The sequence below is a fragment of the Schistocerca serialis genome, chromosome 3, assembly GCF_023864345.2.
Source record: "Schistocerca serialis cubense isolate TAMUIC-IGC-003099 chromosome 3, iqSchSeri2.2, whole genome shotgun sequence".
NCBI lineage: Eukaryota > Metazoa > Arthropoda > Insecta > Orthoptera > Acrididae > Schistocerca > Schistocerca serialis.
Window position 1 is genome coordinate 277757610 of NC_064640.1, and position 25484 is coordinate 277783093.

Sequence of the window (25484 nt, forward strand, 5' to 3'; positions counted from 1 at the left end):
GGGCAGCGGCCTGTGATGCACAAGGGCCGCAGGCAGCGACCATGTGTGCTATTTCTGGGTCGATGCCAGGCCAGTACACATGACGGTGCGCCAGAGATTTTGTGCGAGACACACCCCAGTGCCCTTGGTGAAGGAGGCGCAAGACCAAAGCACGCAAAGACGCAGGTACCACAACACGCGGCGAAGCATTGTCAGTGGAGAGGAGGATAACACCATCCCTAGTCGTGAGGCGGTAGCGCAAAGTGTAGTAGTTCCGCAATGGATCAGATGTCTTAGCGGACGGGCGATCTGGCCAACCCTTCTGAATACAGCGTAAAACCCAGAAGAGGGTAGGGTCAGAACCCGTAGCAGCCGCCAGCCTGTCCCCAGTGATGGGGAACCCGTCCACAACCCGTTGCTCGGCAACATCCAGATGGAAACACAAAAGTTCGTCCCTATCGAATGCCTGATCAGGACCCATGGGAAGGCGAGACAGAGCATCAGCATTTGCATGTTGAGCCGTTGGCCGGAAATAAATCTCATAATTGAAACGGGACAAGTAAAGAGCCCAACGCTGGAGGCGGTGTGCAGCCTTGTCGGGAAATGACGTTGATGGATGAAACAAGGAAACAAGTGGTTTGTGATCCGTAACAAGATGAAATTTTGAGCCATAGAGAAAAACACCGAACTTATGAAGAGCATAAATGATGGCCAAAGCTTCTTTCTCAATTTGAGAATACTTTTGTAGGGCATCCGTGAGCGTTTTGGAGGCATAAGCAACGGGTTGTTCCGAACCGTCAGAAAAACGGTGCGCAAGGACTGCACCGACCCCGTATTGAGAGGCGTCTGTGGCAAGAACAAGGTGTTGGCCAGGTCGATAAGTAGCCAGGCACGGGGCCTGTTTCAGCATAGTCTTCAACTTCTGGAAAGCCGCTTCACATGACGCGGACCAGTGAAAAGGCATGTTTTTATGCAACAGGCAATGCAATGGCTGAGCCACCAAAGCCGCAGATGGTAAAAACTTGTGATAGTATGCTATTTTCCCCAAGAAGGCCTGCAGTTCCTTAACAGATGTAGGGTGAGGAAGGGCATCGATCGCAGCGACAGTTTGTTGAAGCGGACGAATACCATCCCGAGAGAGTTGAAACCCCAAGTACGTGATAGATGCCTGAAAAAATTGTGATTTCTGAAGATTACACTTAAGACCGGCAGTCTGTAAGACATGAAAAAGTGTGCGGAGATTTTGAAGATGTTCTTCAGTGGTGGAGCCAGTGACAACAATGTCGTCCATGTAATTGATACACCCAGGGACAGGGAGCAATAATTGTTCCAAGAATTGCTGAAAGAGAGCAGGGGCGCTAGCAACCCCGAATGGCAAGCATTGGAATTGATAGAGGCCGAAAGGCGTGTTAAGGACGAGAAACTGCCGGGAAGCAGCGTCGAGAGGAAATTGATGATAAGCTTCTGACAGGTCAATTTTAGAAAAATACTGGCCTCCAGCAAGTTTAGTGAACAGTTCTTCAGGATGGGGCATAGGGTAAGTGTCGATGGGGCATTGAGCATTTACAGTGGCTTTGAAATCGCCACAGAGACGAATATCACCATTTGGCTGAGCAACTACAACGACAGGAGAGGACCACTCACTGGAAGTGACAGCAAGCAACACCCCTGAAGCAGTGAGATGATCCAACTCCCATTTTACCAGATCACGAAGGGTCACAGGAATGGGCCTAGCCCGAAAAAACTTAGGCCGAGCAGTGGGTTTGAGCGTGATATGAGCTTCAAAGTCGTTTGCACGGCCTAATCCAGGAGAAAAAAGGGACGAAAATGTCGTCGACAAGGAATCCAGTTGAGCATAAGGAATAGCGTCAGAGACAATATTGACAGAGTCATCTATGGAGAACCCAAAAACGCGAAAGGCATCAAAACCAAAAAGATTTTCTGCGTTGCTCTGGTCGACCACAAATATGGGAACAGTGCGAACGACGGATTTGTAAGATACCTCAGCATTAAATTGTCCCAAGAGAGAAATCTTCTGTTTATTGTACGTCCGTAATTGCCGAGTGACGGGACAGGAGTGGAGAACCCAGCTGAAGATACATCTGAGAATTAAAGATACACCTGAGAATTAATTATAGTGGCAGCAGAACTGGTATCCACTTGCATGCGAACATCTCGACCAAGGATTTGGACAGTGAGGAATAACTTCCCTGAAAGGGAAGAAGTGCAATTGACAGACAACACAGAATCAGAATCAGCGTCATGTTCATGAACATCATGTATGCGGTCGGATTTGCAAACGGAAGACACATGACCTTTCTTTTTGCAATTGTGACACACAGCCCAACGTTGGGGACAATCCTCGCGTGAATGTTTCGTAAAACACCACGGACATGAAGGAAGTTGCCGGGGGTTTTGCTGCAGTTTCTTAGCGGGTTGTTTACGGCTAGGCCGAGGCTGCGCGTGGGAGCGCACTGCGGCCACGTCGGCCGGTGGGGACGCGCCGCACTCGTCGTCAACAGCGCACAGAGGTTGTATTTCCCCGACATCACCCCATGCCTCTATTTGCGTCCCAACGGCACGAGAAATTTCAAAAGACTGCACAATGGAGAGAACTTCATCTAGAGTCATATTCGCCAACTGAAGGGCACGTTGCCGAACTTCTTTGTCGGGCGCCGACCGGATAATAGCATCCCGTACCATGGAATCGGCATAGGATTCATTGTGAACGTCAGTAACAAATTGACACTTCCAACTGAGGCCGTGAAGTTCAGCAGCCCAAGCGCGATAGGATTGATTTGGTTGTTTTTTGACAACGATAAAAGGCAACACGAGAGGCTACCACATGCGTTTGGTTTTGAAAATAGACAGACAGAAGTGAGCACATTTCAGCAAAGGACAAAGACGCAGGATCCTTCAAAGGAGCCAATTGCAACAACAACCGATACATTTGAGGTGAAATCCAGGAAAGGAACAGAGACTTACATGGTTGTTCGTCCGTGACATGAAATGCCAAGAAGTGCTGTCGAAGACGTTTTTCATAATCAGACCAGTCTTCCGCCATCTCGTCGTAAGGAGGAAAAGGAGGTATAGCCAACGACGAGAAACGCCCCGCATTTGACGCCGCGATGAAATCGCGAATCGCCGCTGTTAGAAGCATTTGCTGTTCAAGGAGATTTTGCAATAGTTGCTCGACAGTAGCCATGGAGCCCTGTGAGTCAACGGTGAAAAGGAAAAATCCAGTACCTCGTCGCCAATTGTTAGAACTTCAAGTTTAACACATATATTTCGGAACGACACAACAACACATATAAGTCACAGAGTAAGTCGACAAGTAAGACATGTGTACACATTAGCATTCGAATGAGCACTGAGTCCTAGTCTAGTGGCTGCTGCTCGGCTGGCTGCTTAGGTGGCGCGGCTGCTGCATGGCTGGCAGACAGCGCTGCACGTAGAGGAGGCGCGTAATTGCACAGCGGCACTTTGAATGATCGTCGAGTCACAACGAAGAGTAATTTATGTGAACTAACACTGTAGACAGGACTCCATTTAATTAGTGAGAAGAAGAACATTTAATACCAGTTAGAAACAGTGAAATAGTCGGGGTGGAATAATGAAACATTCAAAGGATAATTGTTACTCACCATATAGAGGGGCTGTTGAATGGCAGAAAGGCACACTGAAAAAGACTGCTAGATGTTATTAGCTATCAGACTGACCTTCTATCCTGCCAGCTGCCCCCCCCCCCCCCCCCCAAAATTCTTTACTTCCCTCATCTCCCCTTTAACGCGCCCCTTCCAGCGCAGCCTTCTGATGCTGCACCTAGAAGCCTGCTATCCTATCTTGTCCTGTCCATGTCCCTGCACACTCCCACAAGCAGCACTAGCATCTTCCCCCACCCTTACTCTGCTGTTCCTCCCCGTCCCTGCTTCATGCTTCTTCTGTACCACCACTACCAGCCCCAGCAAAGATCATTGCATACCTGATACAGAATCGCAGTCAGGCCATAGCAGCCAGAGATGACAGTGAATATATATGTATGAAGGGTTGAAGGGGGAAGAAGAAGGGCGAAGGAAAAGGACTGCTGAGGTTTAGGAAAAGGTTTAGAGTTCAGAAAGGTCAAAGGAGACTTAACGGACAGGATGAGAATGAAAGATTGATTGTTGGGGACTGCACTGGGCAAGATTTGAGAGAGTACTGCTAAAACATTGTGCATGAGTTAATAAGATCGAAAAGCAATGTATGTGTCAGCGGTGGAAAGGGGATGGCAAAAAACGGACATGTGAGAAAAATGAAGACATAGAAAAATAAAATGGAGTGAAGAAGGGAATAGTTACTGTGAAGAAATGTTGAGACCAAAGAAATTAACATAAATTAAGGCCAGGTGGGTGGCAAGAACCAACATGTTGTTGTGCCAGTTCCCACTTGCGGAGTTCTAAGAAACTGGTGCCTAGGGGAAGAACACAGATTTCACATGTGGTGAAACAGGCACGGATCATGACTGTCATGTTGTAGTGCATGCTCTGCAACAGTATATTGTGTGTTGCTAGTATATAATTTCATGTACTGACACGTTCCATGACCTTGGAGATTTGCTCTTCAATTTGATCTTACTGAACTTGACGTGTAAATAAAAGAAAATAAAACCAGGATATTGTGGAGATTAGTACTGAATGACAAGAGGTGTATTCCTAAGTTGGATTTTGGAGGGATCGGCAGTACCAGGATTGGATGTGATGGCCCTTGAAATCTACTTTTAATCTAGCTGGTGGGTAATTACGGCCAGTGAAGGCTGAAGTGAGAATGGTGGTATATTGCTCTAAAGATTCTGCATCTGAACAAATACATGTTCCTCAAATGCCAAGGCTGTATGGGAGGGTACATTTGACATGGAAAGGATGGCAACTGTCAAAATGTAAGTACTCTTGTTTGTTTGTAGATTTAATGTGAACGGAAATGTGTAGCTGGCTTTTGGTGAGAATCCACTTTCCTTCACACATATTGTCAGCTGGAAGTATCATTTTGCAACCTAATTCCAAAACCTTTCCGGCAATAAACCTGACACTGATCCCTGTCTTGAACACTTCTGACCACGATCCCATCTTGATCCATCACCACTACCTCAAAATCATCCCTTACAAAACTTCCAAGAATCCTCACATCCAGCACTGCTTCACGGCCCTTCCTCAGGTCCCTACAACATGTCCCTAATCTGTCCTCTGCAGAACTCCATGATCTGTGTTCGCTAAAAGCTGATGGATCCATCATTATCCTCCCAGCAGACAAAGGATCTACCACTGTGGTACTTAACTGACAAGAGTATGTTTGTGAAGGTCTGCGCCAGCTGTCTGACACATCGACCTACAGCATCTGCCATCAAGAACACATCCCTGTGATACAAACTGACCTGCAGTCCCTCCTTGAAACCTCAGGCTCATCGCCGTTGCTAACATCTCAATCCATAGAACTCCTTACCCCCATCCAAACCATGTACCTTCACCTTTTACCTTCTTCCTAAGATCCGCAAACCTAATCATACTGGCCATCCTATAGTGGCTGGCTTCAAAGCACTCACCAAATGTTTATCTGTCTTAGTTGATCAACACTTGCAACCCATAGTACAGAGATTTCCCTTCTATATTAAAGATACGAATCATTTCGTGTTGCCTGGTTACCAAGAGCTGTTACAGAACGATTGATTCACGGATCCAGTTATATGGCTCCTTCTGTGTATAGCGATTTTACGACTATGACGAATGAGGCCTGAAGATGGCATCAATCTAATGCCGAAACTGGTAGCACATAGAAGTTTATAAAATAAAATAAATTTCTACAATACATACGGCTGTTGGTAAATTATTGCATCAAGAATTTCCTAGATTGTCTGAAATCTGTGCCCGTCCCACTCCTACCACACACCTTGATTGTCACCATTGATGCCACCTCCCTGTATACCAACATACCCCATGTACATGATCTATTTAGTGCTGAACGTTTCCTCTGTCAGTGCCCACTTCATTCCAGACCTATGACATCCTTCCTGCTAACCATAATCAACTTTATGCATACCAACTACTACTTCACCTTTGAGGGGCAGCATACAAGCAGATCAGGGGTATGGCCATAGAACCATGGTGGCTCCTTCCTATGCCAACCTTTTCATGGGTTGCTTGGAGGGGGCTTTCTTGGGATCCATAAGCCTTCAACTTCTGGTTTGGTTTAGATACATTGTGACATCTTTGCCATATGGACTCATGGTGAGGCTGACCCGTTAAAATTCCTGGAATCTCTCGATACGTTCTCCCAATTAAATTTCACATGGTCCTATTCTGAATCCTATGCTGCTTTCCCTGATGCCGAACTTATCCTCACTCAATGCCAGCTACGCACTTCTGTTCACATTAAACCTACCAACAAACCACAGTATCATTGAACCTACTAACAAACAACAGTACTTACATTTTGACAGTTGCCATCCTTTCCATGTCAAACATTCCCTTCCATACAGCCTTGTCATTCGAGGCAAATGCATTTGTTCAGATCCTGACTCCATACAGCAATTCACCACCATTCTCACCTCAGCCTTCACTGGATGTAGTCACCCCACCAGCCTAGTTCAAAAGCAGATTTCCTGGGCCATCACATCCAATCTTGGTACTGATGATCCCTCCAAAAAAATGGCTTAGGAGTACACCACTTGTCACTCGGTATTATCCTGGTCTTGAATGTTTTAATCTGCTACTTTGACAAGGCCATGACTTTCTAAAATCATGCCCTGAAATGAGATCCATGTAGTCAGAGATTTTGCCCACCACATGTAGAATAGCTTTTTGTCACCCTCCTGATCTCCACAGTAGCCTTGTCAGACCCTGTGCTCCTTCTGCACCCTTCTCTGTACCCAATGACTCCTACCACTGTGTCCATCACTGCTGCAAGACTTGCCCAATGCACACTCCTACCACCACATATACCAGCCCTGTAACTGGCAAAACATATACTATCAAAGGGAGAGCCACCTGTTAAATGACACATCATAATATACCAACTGCTATGTTATCAGTTATGATGAATGGGCATAGGCAGAGGGTGTATACTGGTAACACACAATATCCTGTTGCAGAACATGCTCTACAACATGACAGTCATGACCATGGTGCCTGTTTCACCACACGTGCCATCTGGATTCCTCTGCCAGACACCAGTTTCTCAGAACTCCATAGTTTGGAACTAACACTACAACATGCCCTTGGTTCTTGCCACCCACATGGCCTTAGTTTAAATTAATTTCTTTGGTCTCAGTATTTTTTCACAGTAACTATTCCTCTATCATTCTGCTTTAGTTTTCTACATCTTTCATTTTCTGACCTGTCTGTTTTTCACTGTCCTCCTCTCCCCTCTGTCACATAAAATGCAAGTAGCTTTTTGCTCTTATTAACTCATGCACAATGTTTTAGCAGTAATATCTGTCTAGCATATTAGTCTATCTTCCATCTTTAAGTTCTCAAATATTCAAATCTTGCCCGTTCAGTCCCCAACAATTTATCTTTCCTTCTCATCCCATCCAGTAAGTCTCCCCTGACCCAGTGTTCTCCTAAATCTCACCAGTCTTTTTCGTTCACCCCTCTCCCTTCCCCTTCAACCCTTCCACCAGAAAAAGGAGCAACTGGCTCCAAAAGCTTGCATATGTAATACCTTTTATACATTTGTTCTCCTGCCGCTCCTTGGTGAGTAGATTTTTTTTATCTTCTGTCTATTTCTGATGGAGAACTTCTTCCAGTAGCTAATTAATATCTAGCAGTCTTTTTTCGATGTGTGTGTCACCCTTCAGCACCTTCTGAATATAGTGAGTAGCAATCTGTCCTCTTTGTGTTGTTGTTATTTAACTCCAGTTCTCAAAAAAATATTGGGTTGACTAATTTTAGCTTATAGGTTCAAATTCTGGCAGATAGTGGAATTTGAAAATGTCATGTACACTTGTAAAAATGAATTTGCTTTGTGTGTCGCAGGGAATGAATTTGTGTTGTGTGAATTTACTGTAAATGACTGAAAGTGTTTCAGATACCGAAAAAATGCTGAATGGGGTAAAAAAAAAAAAGAAAGGTAAACCTGTTCCATGAGCCCACCAGACAGTAGCACAACACTATATGCTTTCTAATGGAGCACTGGCCCAGACAGTGTTCCGTTTCCCTCTAATGATGTGCTTACCACAGTATATGTATAAATATATTTAGGAACTTGGTAGGCTGTTAGTGCAATTGCTGCCGGACAAGATGGCAGTTAGTAAATGTTGGTTGGTGAACTTTTCTGGATTTTTTGTGAATATTCTGATCTCGTTCATTACTATAAATTGTATGAGCTGTGTGCTGTTTCTCACCAGTTTGTTACATTGACCAATCTGTATGTAAAGCTCATCCTCTGCCGGGAATGTGTTCTTAGGTTGTTCTGTATCACTGACGTAGACCAGTGTATAGTCACATATTCATAAACTTATTTTCAACTGTTATCAACTGCTGTAGTGGCTCCACCATATCTCAAATTTTGTTGCTTCTGTGGAAGACTAACATGTTGCCACTTGGCAGAGAATCCCACCTACAGCTTATATGGCTTGGAATGATGACAATTGAGGGATTTGTGATTCTTCTTCTTCTTCTTCATTGTCTCATTCGATTTTATACCACGTTTTATGATTTTCTGAATGATTGTTTTATTGTATACATTCTGTTTCAAGGTGTAGTGTAGCTTTTGTAGCTCACCAAAGTGTCATAATCCATAATCTGGTGCATGGTGCTCTCTTTTAGCTAGCTTGTGTGCCATGTTACAAATTGTTCTGGCTCAAATGCTGGTAGGACATGGTTGTGTGCTACTGGGTTACCTGATAACCTCCTCATCCAGGGAACATACTACTCTTCTTTTTTTTTCAATTTTTGCTGTAAAAAATAAATTAGGCTGGCAGTAGTTAGATGCTGCTCAAAAATATATATTACTTCTGTGTGTGGTGAAATGGAAAATATATCAATTCCATAATAGAACTAGTTTTTGCAAGAGTGATAAGCCATACTGTTCATAAAAATTTACCTTTCCGCTTGAAGTAAGTTAGCACCTGCCAGTTTTGCATGAGATATTAGCAGTCTCTTGCCAAATGTTTACTGTTGTTTCCTGGTACATTGGCTTATGCGTATTTCATATTGGAACCTACTGTTAGTCTGAGAACACAGAGGAAGCTGCTGGTCTTTGTGCCGACTCCATGTATGACCAAATGCAGTTATGTGTGCTCGAAGGTGAACACAGTAAACAATGGTTTGCCCACTAGTCAGGATGCAGAAGTGCCAGTGTCAGTAGAACATCATGTGCACTCTGGCTGCCCTGCAAGCTTTCTCACATGACATTGAAGAAACTGTTCTTAAAAAATAGATATATTCTTTCCCATGCGGTAGTCTCATTTGTCATATTCACAGTGAACAGCATTTAGTTTATGGACATAGCTGTTGCGATATTTCGAAATTAAATGTCACACTACATGAAATTCAGATAGATTGCAGTGAAAAATAGGAGTCATTATGACTTAACTTTCAGTACATGTTAAGTCATACGTTGCTGCGTATGAAATGTAATTAAGATATTGAATTTTTCTTTAAACATGAGCGGACATCTATATATACTTCCAGTCTCGAGAAAGTGGATTGTATGTGGTGCACTAACTCCTGTTCTTCCATGCAAATGATGCAGCCAGAGTGAAATTGTCGTAACATCACTTGTACCTTAAACGGTTTGAGATGTTGAAACACAGCAGAGTTTACACAGCTTCACCTCACTAACAGATACATTCATGAAAAAATCTTGAAATAGTGTATTATTAAATAAGGAAATGAGGACTGATCAGCTCAATAGCTTATGAAAAAGCTTATTCTAGATATGAAAATAAAGATGTAATTTCTTCACTTATGCTGTTTCAAACCCACACTAATTCTCATTTCATTAGCTATCAATGACCCTCAAAAAAATTATGTTATTTAATTGAAAAAAATCTATAGTTACTCGTATATCACAGTAGACAAGAAATTTCTAGCTATGCATGTTAACCATATGGGAAAATAGTCCCCTACTATAATTTACCGAAAACTCATTTTGATATCTCGAAACATTTATGGGACATAATGGATGTTATGAATATTTCACTCTGGCTGTATTATTTGTGTACAAGAAAAGAAGTGAGTGTGCTACATACAATCTATACTGGTGGCCAAAATTGAAGCAACAAACCACTATTTCCCTGTCCTGTGTCTAATTCATGATCTAATCATACAAATTGTCAACAGTTGTTCATATGATTATGTTCTGCATGGAAGATGGCATTCCAGTCAATGGACAACCATGCCAACGATGACATCAGGGCACCTATCAAACGGGATAGTGTTTGCCAGGTAGTCTCACATCCACAATCACTGTTCAGACAGTTGCAGGCAGTATGATATGACACAGAGAAGATGCCTACCAGACTCTCTGCTGCGAAGGGCCAGAGATAGAAAGGAAGCCGGACAGTCGCAAAATGATGTGGTCCAATGGCTTAGTGTGAATCATTCTGTTGTTTCTTGGATGTGGCTACAGTGTGTGGAGACCAAAACTGTATACTGAAGACCAGGGCAGGGCCAACCACATGTGACTTCAAAAGAGAGGACCATTATTTGGCTGCGAGAGCATGACAGTACCACCTTAGTTCTGCATGACAACTGGCATGTGAGCTTGCCAGCATCCACTGGACATGTTATATCAGGGCAAATGGTGTGCAGAAGGCTTCAGCAGAGTGGCCTTTATTGTTGGACACCTGCTGTGTGTCTACCTCTGATGCGTCTTCACAGAAGGGAACTTGTAGAGTGGAGTTTTCAACAAGCTACCTGGGCGATTGAACAGTGGGCCAATGTTGTTTTCACAGATGAGTCCCAATTTAGTCTGGAGAGTGATTCTCAATGGATTCGCATATGGAGGGAACATGGAACATGATTTTGGGACCCAAATATTGTGGAAAGAGACTGATATTTAGGAGGATCCTTGTTGTGTGGGCAGGGATTATGTTGACCACTTGATGAACATCTCTTCATGAAATTGTACGGGTAAATCAGCAAAGTCTAACTGCTACCAGGTATCATGATGAGATCTTGGGACCTCATTTGCAGTTGTTGAGAGGTGCTGTTGGCCCAGACTTTGTATTGATGTCATAGAGCATGGATTGTTGATGTTTTCTTGGAAACGGAAGATATTGCACAGGTGATGTGGCCTGCTCGCTCCCTCATGCAGTGTAGCGCGTCAACCACCTGCTGTGCCGAAGTGAGCAAAGAATGTTTCATTCATACAAGTTAGGCAGGCATTATCTGTCTGCTGTGGTCAATGCTGCCTCCTGGCTGGGACTGTGTGCTGTCCCATGAAGTAACACAAGGATATTCTTTGCATTGCTTAAAGCCCCCACACGCTGACCTGGACTATGCGAGTAACATGCTTTCTTTATTTGCACAGTCTTGAATTTGTGAATGAAATGGGTTGGTCCTTTATAAATGTGGTGAAGAAGCATATCAGTCTGAATGAGGAATTACCTAAATTCATACTAGTTGCTGTGTAATATTTTTGTTGAATCCCGTTTGTCACATTTAATTTGTGTGAAAAATGAAAACTCTGTATAAAACTTCAAATTGAACCCAGATATTTACCATTCATGCATGATCCATCTACATGCCTCATAATTCAGTGTAGAGTTTCAGCCTGCCTTTTTACAGAGGGTCTATGTGCACGTCTTTCAGAAGTAGGATCCATGGGGAAAGGGAATAGCAAGGAATGAGATAGCAATGGCCTGGACTTCACTCAGGGATATCTTTTCCTGGGGAAAAGAGGGGGAGGGGGGGGGGGAATGTGTTCATTGGTGAAGTACCAGAGTATTGCAGGAGGGAGTCTTGGTGATATTTGTATAAGTAGGAGAAGGATACTAGTAGTTTGAATCTGCAAGTCATTTTGTAAGACATGGTTGGCTGTCAAAGGGAAAGTTATGGTTCCAAATATCATTCCTGCACCCAGTTTTTATCCTTCACAGAGGATGATTTCATGCATACTCTATCACAGAGAAAGTTTCATTTGGAAAGCTAGTCATATTTTGGTTATATTGTAACTATGGGTATTGATAACTAATGAAAATTCTGAAAAGCAGCCAACAAACTATACTGGCTATCACTTCAGGATTTAATCCAGAAGATTTGCCCTTCTGAAATTGCTTGTTGGACCATAAGAAATTTCATTTTCTGTTTGTGCATTGCTATTTTTATCTGTTTTCTATTTTTCTTCTTATCTTTGACCTATCAGATCACCAGAAGTTCTGTCATATGCCAATGGTATGGGTTTGTGGGAACTGTGTCAGTGTACACTGCAGAGTGCAAGAGCCCATGGAATTAGTGTTATTGGTCTTTTACTGAAGTTAACATTAGCAGTTTGTTCTACCATATATTTACATGTTTATATTTTTCAAGTTACCCCATGTGTAAAGTAATGCTAACATTTTATAAGCATTGTACATGATACCCATGTTGGGCATGATATTCTTCTATCATTTCTGCCAGCAGTGGATGACATTGTTTCACCTATGTCTTTCCTTGAGTCTTAACTCACACCTAGTATTTTTGTGTTCATTTTCTGTGTGTCTCCTCCCTTTCTTCAGTCCAGTTCTTGCTAACTTTCAACTGACTTTTCTTGAAAACACTGGTGTATTCCCAGCTGCTTCATGGAAACGTCACATTCCTTGATGTTTTAGTTTGCTTTTAATACACACATCAAAAAAGTTTTGCATCATCCCTGTTCCCAGAACTCCTGACGATAGATGTTGACTGTGGATATTGTATCACAGACACAGTCCCTTCGACTGTTCATAGATGTCACTGAACCCACTCAAAGATGTAAACAATCATGTATGAACAACGCCTATTAGACAGAGGGGGTCCAACAGCTGATCAGTTAGAGTCATTCCAACAGGAAGGAGGTACATGGCCCGTGTTGTCTGTAGTTCAGCCATGCCTAGACAGTCAATACCGCGGTTTGATCATGTCTGCATTGTTACTTTGTGCCAGGAAGGGCTTTCAACAAGGGAAGTGCCCAGGCGTCTCGAAGTCAACCAAGGCGATGTTGTTTGGACGTGGAGGAAATACGGAGAAACAGGAACTGTCGATGATGTGCCTTGCTCAGGCCGCACAAGGGCTGCTACTGCAGTGGATGACCACTACCTATGGATTATGGTTCAGAGGAACCCTGACAGCAACATAAAAATGTTGAATAATGCTTTTCGTGCAGCCACAGGATGACGTGTTATGACTCAAACTGTGCGTAATAGGCACCATGATGCACAACTTCACTCCCGATGTCCATGGTGAGGTTCATCTGTGCAACCACATCATGCAGCATGGTACAGATGGGCCCAACAACATGCCGAATGCACTGCTCAGGATTGGCATCACGTTCTCTTCACCGATGAGTGTCGCATATGCCTTCAACCAGACAACTGTCAGAGACGTTTCTGGAGGCAACCCGGTCAGGTTGAACGCCCTAGACACACTGTCCAGCGAATGCGGCAAGATGGAGGTTCCCTGCTGTTTTGGGGTGGCATTATGTGGGGCCGACATACGCTGCTGGTGGTCATGGAAGGCGCCGTAATGGCTGTACAATATGTGAATGCCATCCTCCGACTGATAGTGCAACCATGTTGGTAGCATATTGGTAAGGCATTCGTCTCCATGGATGACAGTTCGTGCCCCCATCATGCACATCTTACGAATGAGTTGCTTCAGGATAATGACATCGCTTGACTAGAGTAGCCAGCATGTTCTCCAGACATGGACCCTATCGTACATGCCTGTGATAGATCCAGAATGAGATTTTCACTCTGCAGCGGAGTGTGCGCTGATATGAAACTTCCTGGCAGATTAAAACTGTGTGCCGGGCCAAGACTCGAACTCGGGACCTTTGCCTTTCGCGGGCAAGTGGTCTACCATCTGAGCTACCCAAGCACAAGTCACGCCCCGTCCTCACAGCTTTACTTTTGCCAGTACCTCATCTCCTTCCTTCCAAACTTTACAGAAGAAGAGGATATTAAAGGAAACAGGCTTCTCTTGCAGATTTCAGACCAGAGCTATCCTAAAAAGAGGGTAATAAACAAGCAGACTTCACTTACAGATTGCAGGCCAGAGATACCCTAAACAGTGAATCCTTCTTCTTCATTTTCAATAGGGTTTGTCCCACCTGGTGGCAGGGTCCACTGAGTGGATTCCCTGTCTCCATTTTGCTAGGTCATGGATCATGTCTGTATGAAGATTTACAGCCTTCAGGGTATTTTACAGTGTTTCAGCCCATTGTTGTCTAGGCTGACCCTTGGGTCTCTTCCCTGCGACTTCCACTGTGTATGCAGTCTTTCCAATGGTATCATCTTTTGCAAGCAGCAAAATATAACAGCTTTCTCACATTTTCTTCTGGATTGGTGTGACCCTGAAATGTTCACTAATAGTGTCATTTGAGATATGATCCAGTCCAGTGATGCTACCTGGTCATCTTGGCATCTTAGTCTCCATGACCCCCAATCGTTGTTCATCCCATTTTGTAGCTGGCCAACGCTTGGTGCTGTAGAGAGCAACAGGATGGATGACAGTCCAGTAATAAACAGTGAAGTCTGGCACAATAAAACCATCACCGTTACAAAATTGGGTGAGCATTGGGAACCTAATATGTAATGTTACACTCATAACCCATTAAATCATTTAAAGTACAGTATGTGTAAGATTGAAGCTGTCCATAGAAACATTTCATAAAAGAATTACTAGCTTTAGCAATTAATTGTGTGGAAATTAAAGTGGAAAAATTGATTTGTTTCCAAATCCAGTCCAAGAATTTTTCAGACTAACATTTGAGAATTCTTCGAAGAATAAGTTTCATTGAAATTTTGTGTGGTTTAATGGTTTGCGACTGTGGCACATATATTTAACACTCTTAGTACAGTGGGCTACCACAGCAGTTGTTGAAACATATTTTATTTGTCATTTAGCTGTGGTGGAATATGATGCCTGTCTAATTGGAGCATCACTAGTGGTATCTCGCCACACAGTGTCATTTTCTGTAATAAAAAAAAGGCATTTCAATGTATAGTATGCAACTTTGTAGATAGTTTTGTGTTAGTGCTTTTGGGGTACTCACACCAAGCTTTGTGATTTGCTACAAATTCAACAGATGACATTGCACTGTACATCCTGCGATTTCTGTCGATTCTGTTTTTATGCTTTGCGATTTGTTCTAGACTGCAGTAAATATTGCAAATAAATACTCTTTAACTCTCCCACTGCCAGTCTGAAGCCTGGAATGATTAAAAAAATGAGAAATGATTAATACATCAGAAGTATTTAGCAGCCAGTGCATGGCAAGAGACATGGCAAAGCAGTGCACAAAGTACAGATGCCAAGTCTTGCAAATGGCATTAAAAGGCTCAACAAATTGTGGTAGAGAGAATAACCAGTTTATTTCATTTATTGCCATCGCTGTGAGATCATGTTTGGTTCACTTTATGTAAGCATACACTTCTGTGATTTGTTTCTTCAGCTGTAAGATTTCTCAAGTCAAGGCCATGATTATGACATATGTTCATTTTTCTGTCTTAGTATTTACTTTTTTCCTTCCTTTGTGCCTCAGTTTTGCAATTAGATCTGGGTGAATGACAACCAACCATATGTGGTTTTCTCATTTGCCCCAATTTTGAGTGTTTTTTTTTTTTTTCATTGCTTAAAATCCACACTGCTCAAAAATAATTAAAAGTTCTGACTCATACAGAACACAACTAATAAAATTTCTCATACTGATCATATGTGATATATGTTGTTATTTAGCATCACTGTATGGTACCAAAAGTGTTGAGAATATGGGGGCAGGTCATAGTGTGAGCTCCAGTTAGAGTGGTAAACTATAAATAAGTATGAAATCAGAGCAAGTTGCCCTACAACTTCCATACTTCCATAGTAGGCACAAATAAACCATGAGGCAAATGGAACTAAAAAGAGTGGATACAGATTGCATGTGATGTCAACATATTTTCAGACCCAAAATTTTGATGAGAACTTGGTCCACAGCCATTATGTAGTTATTACTTATTCTACTTATGGCTGTTGAAAACATTCCAGTTCCAATTTCAACATTTTGTCTTTTTCAAGCATATTGAAAGTAAACATTTACACCTTATAAAATATGATGGCATTAAAATAAATAATGTTAAAACTGAGAGTGTAAGTAATACCTACATGAAATGTTAAAGCCCTTTCAACAGGGCAAGTCTCAGATCTCTGCTATTGTGCCAGCTTAATATGCAGTGGTGATATTAATAAATAGTCCCATAAATAGTCATAGTAAATTGTATTGTTCTTTATGTTTCATGTGTGTGCTTTAAAGTTACTAAATATTATTTCTTGTTTCAGTTTCTACAGCAAAATCTTTGAAGATCAATTTCATATGTGTTTGGAGTTCCCCGCACAAAATCGATACATTGTGGCCTTTCCTCTTATTTGTGGACACTTCCAAAGCTGCACACATGAACTATGCCCAGAGGAGGTTAGAAAACTTATCACAATATTTTCACTGTTAGTAGAATTTTTTGTTTGTGGGGCATGAGGCTACAGTTTTGATACCAGCACATCTGCATTATATTTTTAGAGGTAGTGTTGTTTTAGTTGGAACTCTTGTCTGCCTAATTTTGTACAGTCTTTTAGTGTGATATCAACCCATTGCAGAAAAAGATCAGTGAATTCATGGAGGATTGATTGTGAGCATGACAGTCCAGGGGAAGACAAGGAGGGATTTACTCACAAAAACAGCAAAAATGATCTATAGAATGATGGTTTAGGCAGATAAAAGGAACTTTTCAAATGAAATACAGAACAGTTTCTAATATTGCTGGGAATTTTGGAGAAAAGAAGAGAAAAATAAGAAATGCAGTGGCCACCCACACAACAACAAGATTTAGAAGAAAACAGCAATAGAAGAAGTTATAATGAGTGGAAAAAATTTCTTGCATGCACATCACATGTTGCCCGTGTGTTTGTTGTAGCAGCTACTGCTGCTGAGACAGTTGTGATCTTAACCAGTATGTGATAATTTTATCACAAAATATACACCATCCATCCAAAAAGTGCTGAGACTTATTTTATTCCTGGCATATAAGCTACGTCAGCTTAAACTAATATCTGAACTAACAAATGTGTTTTTGACCAGTCAGTTGTGAGGAAGCAGTATTAAGTAGCGGACATGTGGCTGTAGTGTGTCAACATGTCACAAATAGCTGTCTAATAGCATCTCTAAATCAAGTGTTCAATACATTCTCCAGAATTTCTTAAGAAGAGAAAATTGTGTGCAAAGTTGGTTCTGCACATCTTGACTCTCAAACAAAAGCAACACATGAATGCCTGCCATGACATGATTGAAATTCAAACTACAGACAATTCTTTTCTGGAAAAAATCATTATAGGTGATGAGATGTAGTATTATCAGTACAAACCTAAATACCACAAAATGACAAAAGTGCAGAAATTCATGTGATGGTCAACACTCTGATGACATAACTGACATTCCTGCCAATGTGCTGCACAGGTTGAACAGCACCCCAGAGAAGGACTTCTCTAACAGTTTCACATGGTTATAGGAACATTCTGTACACTGTACTCAAGTGGGAGGAGAGTATGTAGAATACCTAAAGCATCAAAACAACCATTTTAACTTTGAGAATTGTTTAGTTATCCAATCTTGAAATTTTTTAGTTGACAGAGAATGAAACTGCAGTTTCTTCCAGTAATTTCCACTGCTTCATTCTGAATAAGCCAATGGCCTTTCCGCAGTGGTAACTCCAGTTCCCATCAGGATCACCATCGTTAAGCACAGTCAGACTGGGCTAGCACTTGGGTGGGTGACCATCCGGTCTGCCGAGCACTGTTGGCAAGTGGGGTGCACTCAGCCCTTGTGAGGCAATCTGAGGAGATACTTGATTGAGAAGTGGCGGTTCTGGTCTCATAAACTGATGTATGGCCGGGAGAGCAGTGTGCTGACCACAAGACTCTCCATATCCGCATACCATGACGCCTTTGGGCTGAGGATGACATGGCAGCTGGTTGGTACCATTGGTCCTTCATGGCCTGTTCAGGCAAAGTTTAGTTTAGTTTAATTGTTATTATTTTTTTTTTAATTTCTGAAAAAAATTAACTTCCACAGAAACTGTGTGTGACATGGAAACAGGCAAAAAAGAATGTATGCTGTTTAGTGCAGGTAACATGAAATTAAAATTAATGTACTTGTGTTTTCATCGTTAAAGGATTTGGCCTAGATCCATAGTGGTGTGCACATAAGGAGGTGCATCAGGGACAATACATAATGGGAAGGTCAGCGTTCCATGCGACACTTCAGCCAGTAGTGTCATTCTTCTGCACCTGTATGTTATGTGTGCTTCAGGGTGTGCATAGAATGTTTAGCATAATTTTCATGTTATTGTGGATATGGTGACAGTCCTTAGCTGCTGTAGTGTTCAGTATTGGTGGCATAAGGCAAATACGACAAGTATTATGTTAAGTAGTGTCAGCAATAGTTTTTCGAGCATATAAATTTTTCTAAGGAGATCCAAAAGCAGAAACAATCACCTGATGCAGCTCTTGCCCCCAGTTATCAGAGTAGGCTATGGCTGGAGTGTGTGGCACGGTACAGAGACAGAGAGCACACAGGCACTGTCACAGAGTATTCTCAGTCTGTCTGCACAGAATGTATCATACGTAACAGCTACCTGAAATTTAGATATGGTACTATTTACATTCAGAATTGCAATTATGACAAGATGGTTACAGGTTTTGATTTTTTCTCACTGTCGTAAAATATTCCTGAGTGTGATATATTTCAGTGTAATGCAGGAAACAATATGACTGAAGGATTAAAAAGATGCAGTAGACATATTTTAGTGATCTGAAAATGATAATGTGCAGCATATATTGTAAATTAGATGAGAGGATAGACCAACTGGGGAAGTGTTCATCATTACGTCTTTATATGTGACAAACAGTTTAGATGGCTCATTGATGACTTAACCCATTGTGTATGTGCAAAGCAGGAAAACACAAAATTGTACAAAAACACATTGTAGTATATGTAAAAATACTAGTGTAAAATGTAAATGTGTCAGCAGTTAACATAACAGTCATTACATAATAGGAAACAAAATATCAAATAGCTTAACAGGAAATATCTCCTATGGCTCCAGGTATTACATCATAATAGAATATTCAAGCTTTTGGGCTCAGTGACGTGTGAGTGGAAAAATAAACAATTTTCATTTTTGTAGTTGTGAAGTACTGACAGAAACTATTACCATATACAACCAAGTCGCAAGACAAATAATAATGGCCGTGCGGTTAAAGGCGCTTCAGTCTGGAACCGCGTGACCGCTACGGTCGCAGGTTCGAATCCTGCCTCGGGCATGGATGTGTGTGATGTCCTTAGGTTAGTTAGGTTTAATTAGTTCTAAGTTCTAGGCGACTGATGACCTCAGCAGTTGAGTCGCATAGTGCTCAGAGCCATTTTTGAACAAATAATAATATCAGTTCTACTTAAAATAGGAAATGATCTTGATAATCCAGAGGCCATTCTTATTATTATTTCTTTCATTGATGCAAATTTACTGGTTGACTCATGAAGCTTCATAATTATATTGATGTAACCATCAAAGCCAAATGCCACTGAGAGCCTTTTTGGGAGAGTGACATTGTTGCACATTTGAATAGGTTAACTATGTACTTGGCAATAGTGATAATCCCATGATAGCACCATAACTGTGAGATAGTCAGATAGCACAAGCAGCTAGTATCTTAGGATTAAAAAAAAAAAAGCTGTGTAGAAAATGTACAAGATTGGTGAGGCAAGTAAATGACAAATATTGTGAAGAGAGTCTAGCACTGTATTCAGTAAAATCAAGTCAAGTGTTTTGACTAAGGTTGTAAAACAGAGTATAACTGATGAGCAGGTTACAAACTGAGCAGAGTAAGCAGGTGCAGTGAGTTGTGAAGAACACTGTTAGCGGTGGCAAGGTTGCTGGTCACATTGCCATCTGGTGATGCCCTACCATCACAGATGTGATGGTGCAAGGAGGTCATCTGAGATCCGTAGTTAACTTGCTAAACCATTCAATGAGTTTTGTTCAAGCAAAAGATCTCTTGTAAAAGAGTTGTCAGCAGTGACTGTTCATACTTGTGTACTGTTAAGTGGCCCTGTCTGCTTGGGCACTAAGCTTCTTGCACCAATGAATGGAATGGCAGCCTTCATATTAGTGAACTCATGAAATGCATGGTTGACTACTTGCCTTCCCAACAATCCTTAAGGGGTATGAGTTTATCTACCTTTATACATTATCAAGCATTCCCTCATATGTGCTTTGGGAGTATTTTCCTATTCAAACCAGCGCCATCTATTAATTTTTATTCTGGAAATTATGATTTTTGTGGAAAGGATAAACAGATTTTAAATTAATTCACTGACTGTGAATTGCTTGACATCAGCTGTGTTAGGTATACATCTACTACCCAATAGTGACCTATGAAAATTTCTTCCAGTATGGGACTGGAACCCAGATTTCCCACTTATTGCGAGCGATTGCCTTAACCACTTCAGTCATCCATGAATGCTCCCCGAACCAACCCAAACTTTCATATGTCACTCTGTTTAAATCCTTATCGTAGTCCACTAAATTCGTCACTTACTGCTCATAACATTACTTGGATTCCTGCAACATGGGGGATGAGACAACAAGGAATTGAGACCAATGTTGTTACTATCATATGCCCACTTAGGCATGTAATACCTGAATGCACATTTCAAAGAACAAAAAATATTGTTGATCCATGGCTGTAAGAAATATTTTTAAAATTAAATTTGCTGACTTTTAATTCCTTGACATCAGCTGTATTAGGTATAGATCTACTATGCGGTAGTGACATATGAAAATTTGTGACATAAGAATGTAGATATTGTGACATATGGAAGTTCGGATTGGTCCAGGGAGCATGCACGGATCTCAAAGTGGTTAAGGCGACTGCTTGTGATAACCAGGAAATCTGGGTTTGAATCCCAGCCAGGCACATAATTTCATATGATACTATTGGGTAGTAGATCTGTATCTAATACAGCTGATGTCAAATAATTCAGAGTCAGCTATTTAATTTTGAAAATATTTCATAAGCTGTAGATTGTTTTAGACATGCATGTTAGTGTGACATGCATATTGTTAATGAAAATGATGTAATGATCTATTTCACTAATGAAAAAGCCACAACTGAAAAAGTGATTATTTTGAATATCCTTTGCTAATTTCAAAAGAAGGAGAAATTGCAGTTAAGCTCCAGAGGACTATCAGTAATGAATGGGTAAGAGTACAATGAATCTGGGATTAGCATTTATAATGGGCTACTTCTGTGATCCGTTGTTGAGAGATGAGGTAGCATTGCTTAGGTCGTTCAGGATGACGTAACCACTATCCTGCCCAGGAATTACGGGTTCGATTAGCAGGATAGGTAGTGTGGAATCCATTGAAGATGAGGGTTGTTATAACAAGGAGATGAGGGTTGTTATAACAAGGAGATGAATTACAGTAAAACTTAACTGATACATTTGGAATGTGCTCCCTCGTCTCCAGTTGGCACAACCTCATGTCAACTCACAGAGTCTTCGTACCTGGTTCTGTTGAGGTGGCCATGCCCGAAGCCATTGTACACTGTGAAGTGCCCTGTAGTAGCAACCAGCTAATTCAATCACAACATTCTTACAGGCAGACAAGTCTGCAGTTAGGCCAAGTAATGGTGACGTAGTGGAGGTCCGCCACATTCATGAGTTTCCATGGATGGGCTGGTGGCATCAAACCTGGCACGTTAAAGAGCCTGATTGGCAGCTCTCTGATGGAAGCTATCTGACCTTTGAGCTCTGTTACTAAACTCCATCTGTCAGACAGAACAGACAAAACTCAGTTACATTAATATAGTAATCAAGTGAATCAGCTCTATGACATATGTTTCGGTGAATGTGCACAAATGTCATTTGAATCCCTATGGGAATCATGTATTTGTGTATAGGAGATGTAATGGATGAGGGATGCTACAATGCAGTGTGTGATAAGTTGAGAATTTGGTTCGGATAGAAAATGTCTCCAGGTGGCCGAAATGATTGAGGCAACCATTCTGGAGTAACGGAGCATCTGGTTTTGAGTCCCTGTCCAGCCCAAATTTTCAGCTTTAATCATTGCAGTGTCCTGTGCAGCATGGAGCAGTGATTTCATACCTACCTCGTTTCCCTTTCTTCCCCCTTCCTCTATTTTAGAAAATGAACTACAGGCTGCATCATCACAGATGTTGTCAGCTCTGTTGGACAACACTTGGTTATATTAATAATCAATTACATTTAGTATTTCATGATCACTATAATGTTAGTTATACATAATCACACTCAGTCATTGCTGTAATACTTGCTACATCTCAGTTTTACAGCATACATTTTCTCTGTAGAAAACATGGAAAATCAACAGCTAAAAAGAAATTCCACTTCCAACTGCACTCCAGTGCTTGGTGACCGAGCGGAGTGGCGCAGTGGTTAGACACTGGACTCGCATTCGGGAGGACGACGGTTCAATCCCGCGTCCGGCCATCCTGATTTAGGTTTTCCGTGATTTCCCTAAATCACTCCAGGCAAATGCCGGGATGGTTCCTCTGAAAGGGCACGGCCGACTTCCTTCCCAATCCTTCCCTAATCCGATGAGACCGATGACCACGCTGTCTGGTCTCCTTCCCCAAACCAACCAACCAACCAACCAACCAGTGCTTGGTGAGTTTATTAGTGCCACAACATTGTGATGAAGCTGTATAGAGTTTGTGTTTACTTAGCCACGAGCTATTGTCAGTCAGTGAGTGCTTGTCACTCAGTGAGTGTGTGACATGTGCTACTGTGTGTCGAAACTGCCAGGTGCATGTATGCAAAGTGAATGATAGGTAGCAAGTGCTGCACGTGCACTTCTGCCATGCAGTCGCAGTGCTTTAGTAAGGATCCCATACCACACAGCAATACTCTTATCAGAGGATGGACAGGTGTAGTGTAGGCAGTCTGTTTAGTGGACTTGTTGCATCTTCTAAGTATTCTGCCAATAAAACTCTGACTACTTGTCACGACTAATATGTAGCCACTTAATGGAACCACAGAAGACTTTATTAATACATTTGGTGCAGGTGGTGCTTCATAGCTCATTAACATTTGAAGAAAACAATTTTTTGTGTAACACTGCTGCTGATGAAACATTGCTGCTGGTTTTTATTGAAATAATCATCAGGCAACCTGTGCAATAATAAACAGAATACACAAGATAACTTTGCTGATATGACTATTGATGCAATGGATTGTGATGAACATGCTCACAAAAATGTGTTAACATAAATCTAACACTTTCACATACAACTGTTATACAACAACGTATATGACGCCACTCTTACTTTGGTGGCAAAGACAAAAATGAAATCATAAAAATAATTTTGTCCCACTAAAAATAAAATGTACAGCATGTCTCAAACCTTTTGTGCCAGATTGAAACAGGTGATAGTGAGTCCACACCCGATTATTTTGAGGTAGGGAACTAATGGTCAGAAATGCACATTTATTGTGTTATGGACATACACAGCATACTCAGTATAACAACAACATAATTCATCAAAGCGAAGACCGCTAGTCGCAATGCATGTAGTTTAGTGGTGCGTGATGCAGTTCTGCCACACTCTCGCAAGGATCCCGAGTGTTTTATTTTACACTGGAACAGGTTGTGGGTGATAAACAGCGTATGCTCCTGACCACCAAACAGATGTACTGTACTCAACTTAGCTCATAGCATGTGTGTCATGTGATGACTGCATGTGCTGCACCGGTGCATTAACCTGTGCCTCATGCACACCACTATCCCTGGTGTCAGTTGTGCATTGCGTCAGACAGCTTGTGATGTGCCCGTGGTGAGGTGTGTTACTGTGTGCAGTGCATAATCTGTAGAACACTACTCATCACGAGAGGTGGCAGGCATGCATTTACTTTATGGTACAGCAGGAGGTAGTGCCCATAAAACAGCATGAATGTACAGAGAACGCTTTTCTGTTAGGCATAATTTGTATTGGAAGAAGTTTATCTCTATGGGTACCCATTTACAAGAGATGGAGTCATTCACACTACTGAGAGCTGGCCAAAGTTCCCACAAAAGACAAGTCCAAACACCAGACTTTGAGGAGATGATGTTGGATTGCGTGTCCAATGGCCCAGCAATAAGCACCCTTCAACTTGCACATGAAACACACAGTTCAATGGATACAGTGTGGAGCATACAGGTGGAACAGGTGTTACACACCTATCATAAAGAACATGTACAGGCATTGGGACCAAGAGATTTTGAACCCCTCATTCACTTCTGTCAATGGATTAACCACCACAGTACTGTAGTTCCAAACTTTGTACAGTTTGTATTATGAGGCCTCATTCACCTATGATGGTGTTTTTAATAGCCTTGTCTGTAGTGAATAATGGAACTGACAGTTTACATACATATATACAAAATAGTCAAATACAACACATTTGCACAGTGTTAACTGTTACCTGGTGATAACACATCCGAAAATAACTTCCATGTATTAGAGGAAGCTGTAGAAGGTAATAACAGTAGATGAAGACAGAGGGTGGAGTAGATACAAAAACTAATTGAAGACATTGGGTGCAAGAAGTACTGTGAAATGTCAGTGTTGGCACAGGAGAGGAATTTGTGGTGGGCTGCATCAAACCAGTCAGAAGACTGATGACTCAAAAAAACCTGTTATGAAAGATGAAATGAATGTATACAGCTGAGTAATCTTAGTACTCTGTCTGTTTCTATGTTACCTGCATTTATGTGATGTGCAGTCTGCATACTGATGAACTAGATATTTAATTTCTGTTTACTGCTCGTAGATTTATGCAATGATGATTTGGTATAATATGCAGAGAACATGTAGCTGTCAATAATTAAGCAGAGAATCCAGTAGATGTTTACAGTTGTCTTCACAGATACGTGCTGCTTAACCGTATGTGATCTATGAACTCTTACTGATAGTTATATATATAAAAAACTATGGCTTGTATTTCATATGTAGTACCATATTAAGGGTATTGTGACATTACAAGAATAAATAAACATCGACATTAATCTTAGTGAACTGCAACGACCTGTACTTTTGTTCTTCATATGCAGAATTTGAGATGCACTATAACATTAAAGGACTACAGTGAACTTATGTATTAACATTAATGAAGTGTAAGTAAGTACATTTTTATCAGCATGGTGTTAATGGCCTAGTAACCCTTGAATTACAGTTAACATTGTAGAAATGTGCTGATGAACCATTGTACTTTTTATATGATCAGAAACCCTCACTTAA

At 41.5% G+C, this 25484-nt stretch overlaps 1 protein-coding gene across 4 annotated transcripts in view; it reads left to right on the top strand.

The window, feature by feature from the left end:
• The window catches only part of LOC126470063 (membrane-associated protein Hem), a 183178-nt gene that overhangs the window by 87385 nt on the left and 70309 nt on the right, over positions 1-25484 (top strand). For all 4 annotated transcript variants that reach the window (XM_050097565.1, XM_050097567.1, XM_050097566.1 and 1 more), the window contains exon 12: positions 16455-16587. In XM_050097565.1, coding sequence (XP_049953522.1) covers positions 16455-16587 — 133 coding nt within the window. The remainder of the gene's footprint in view (positions 1-16454; positions 16588-25484) is intronic.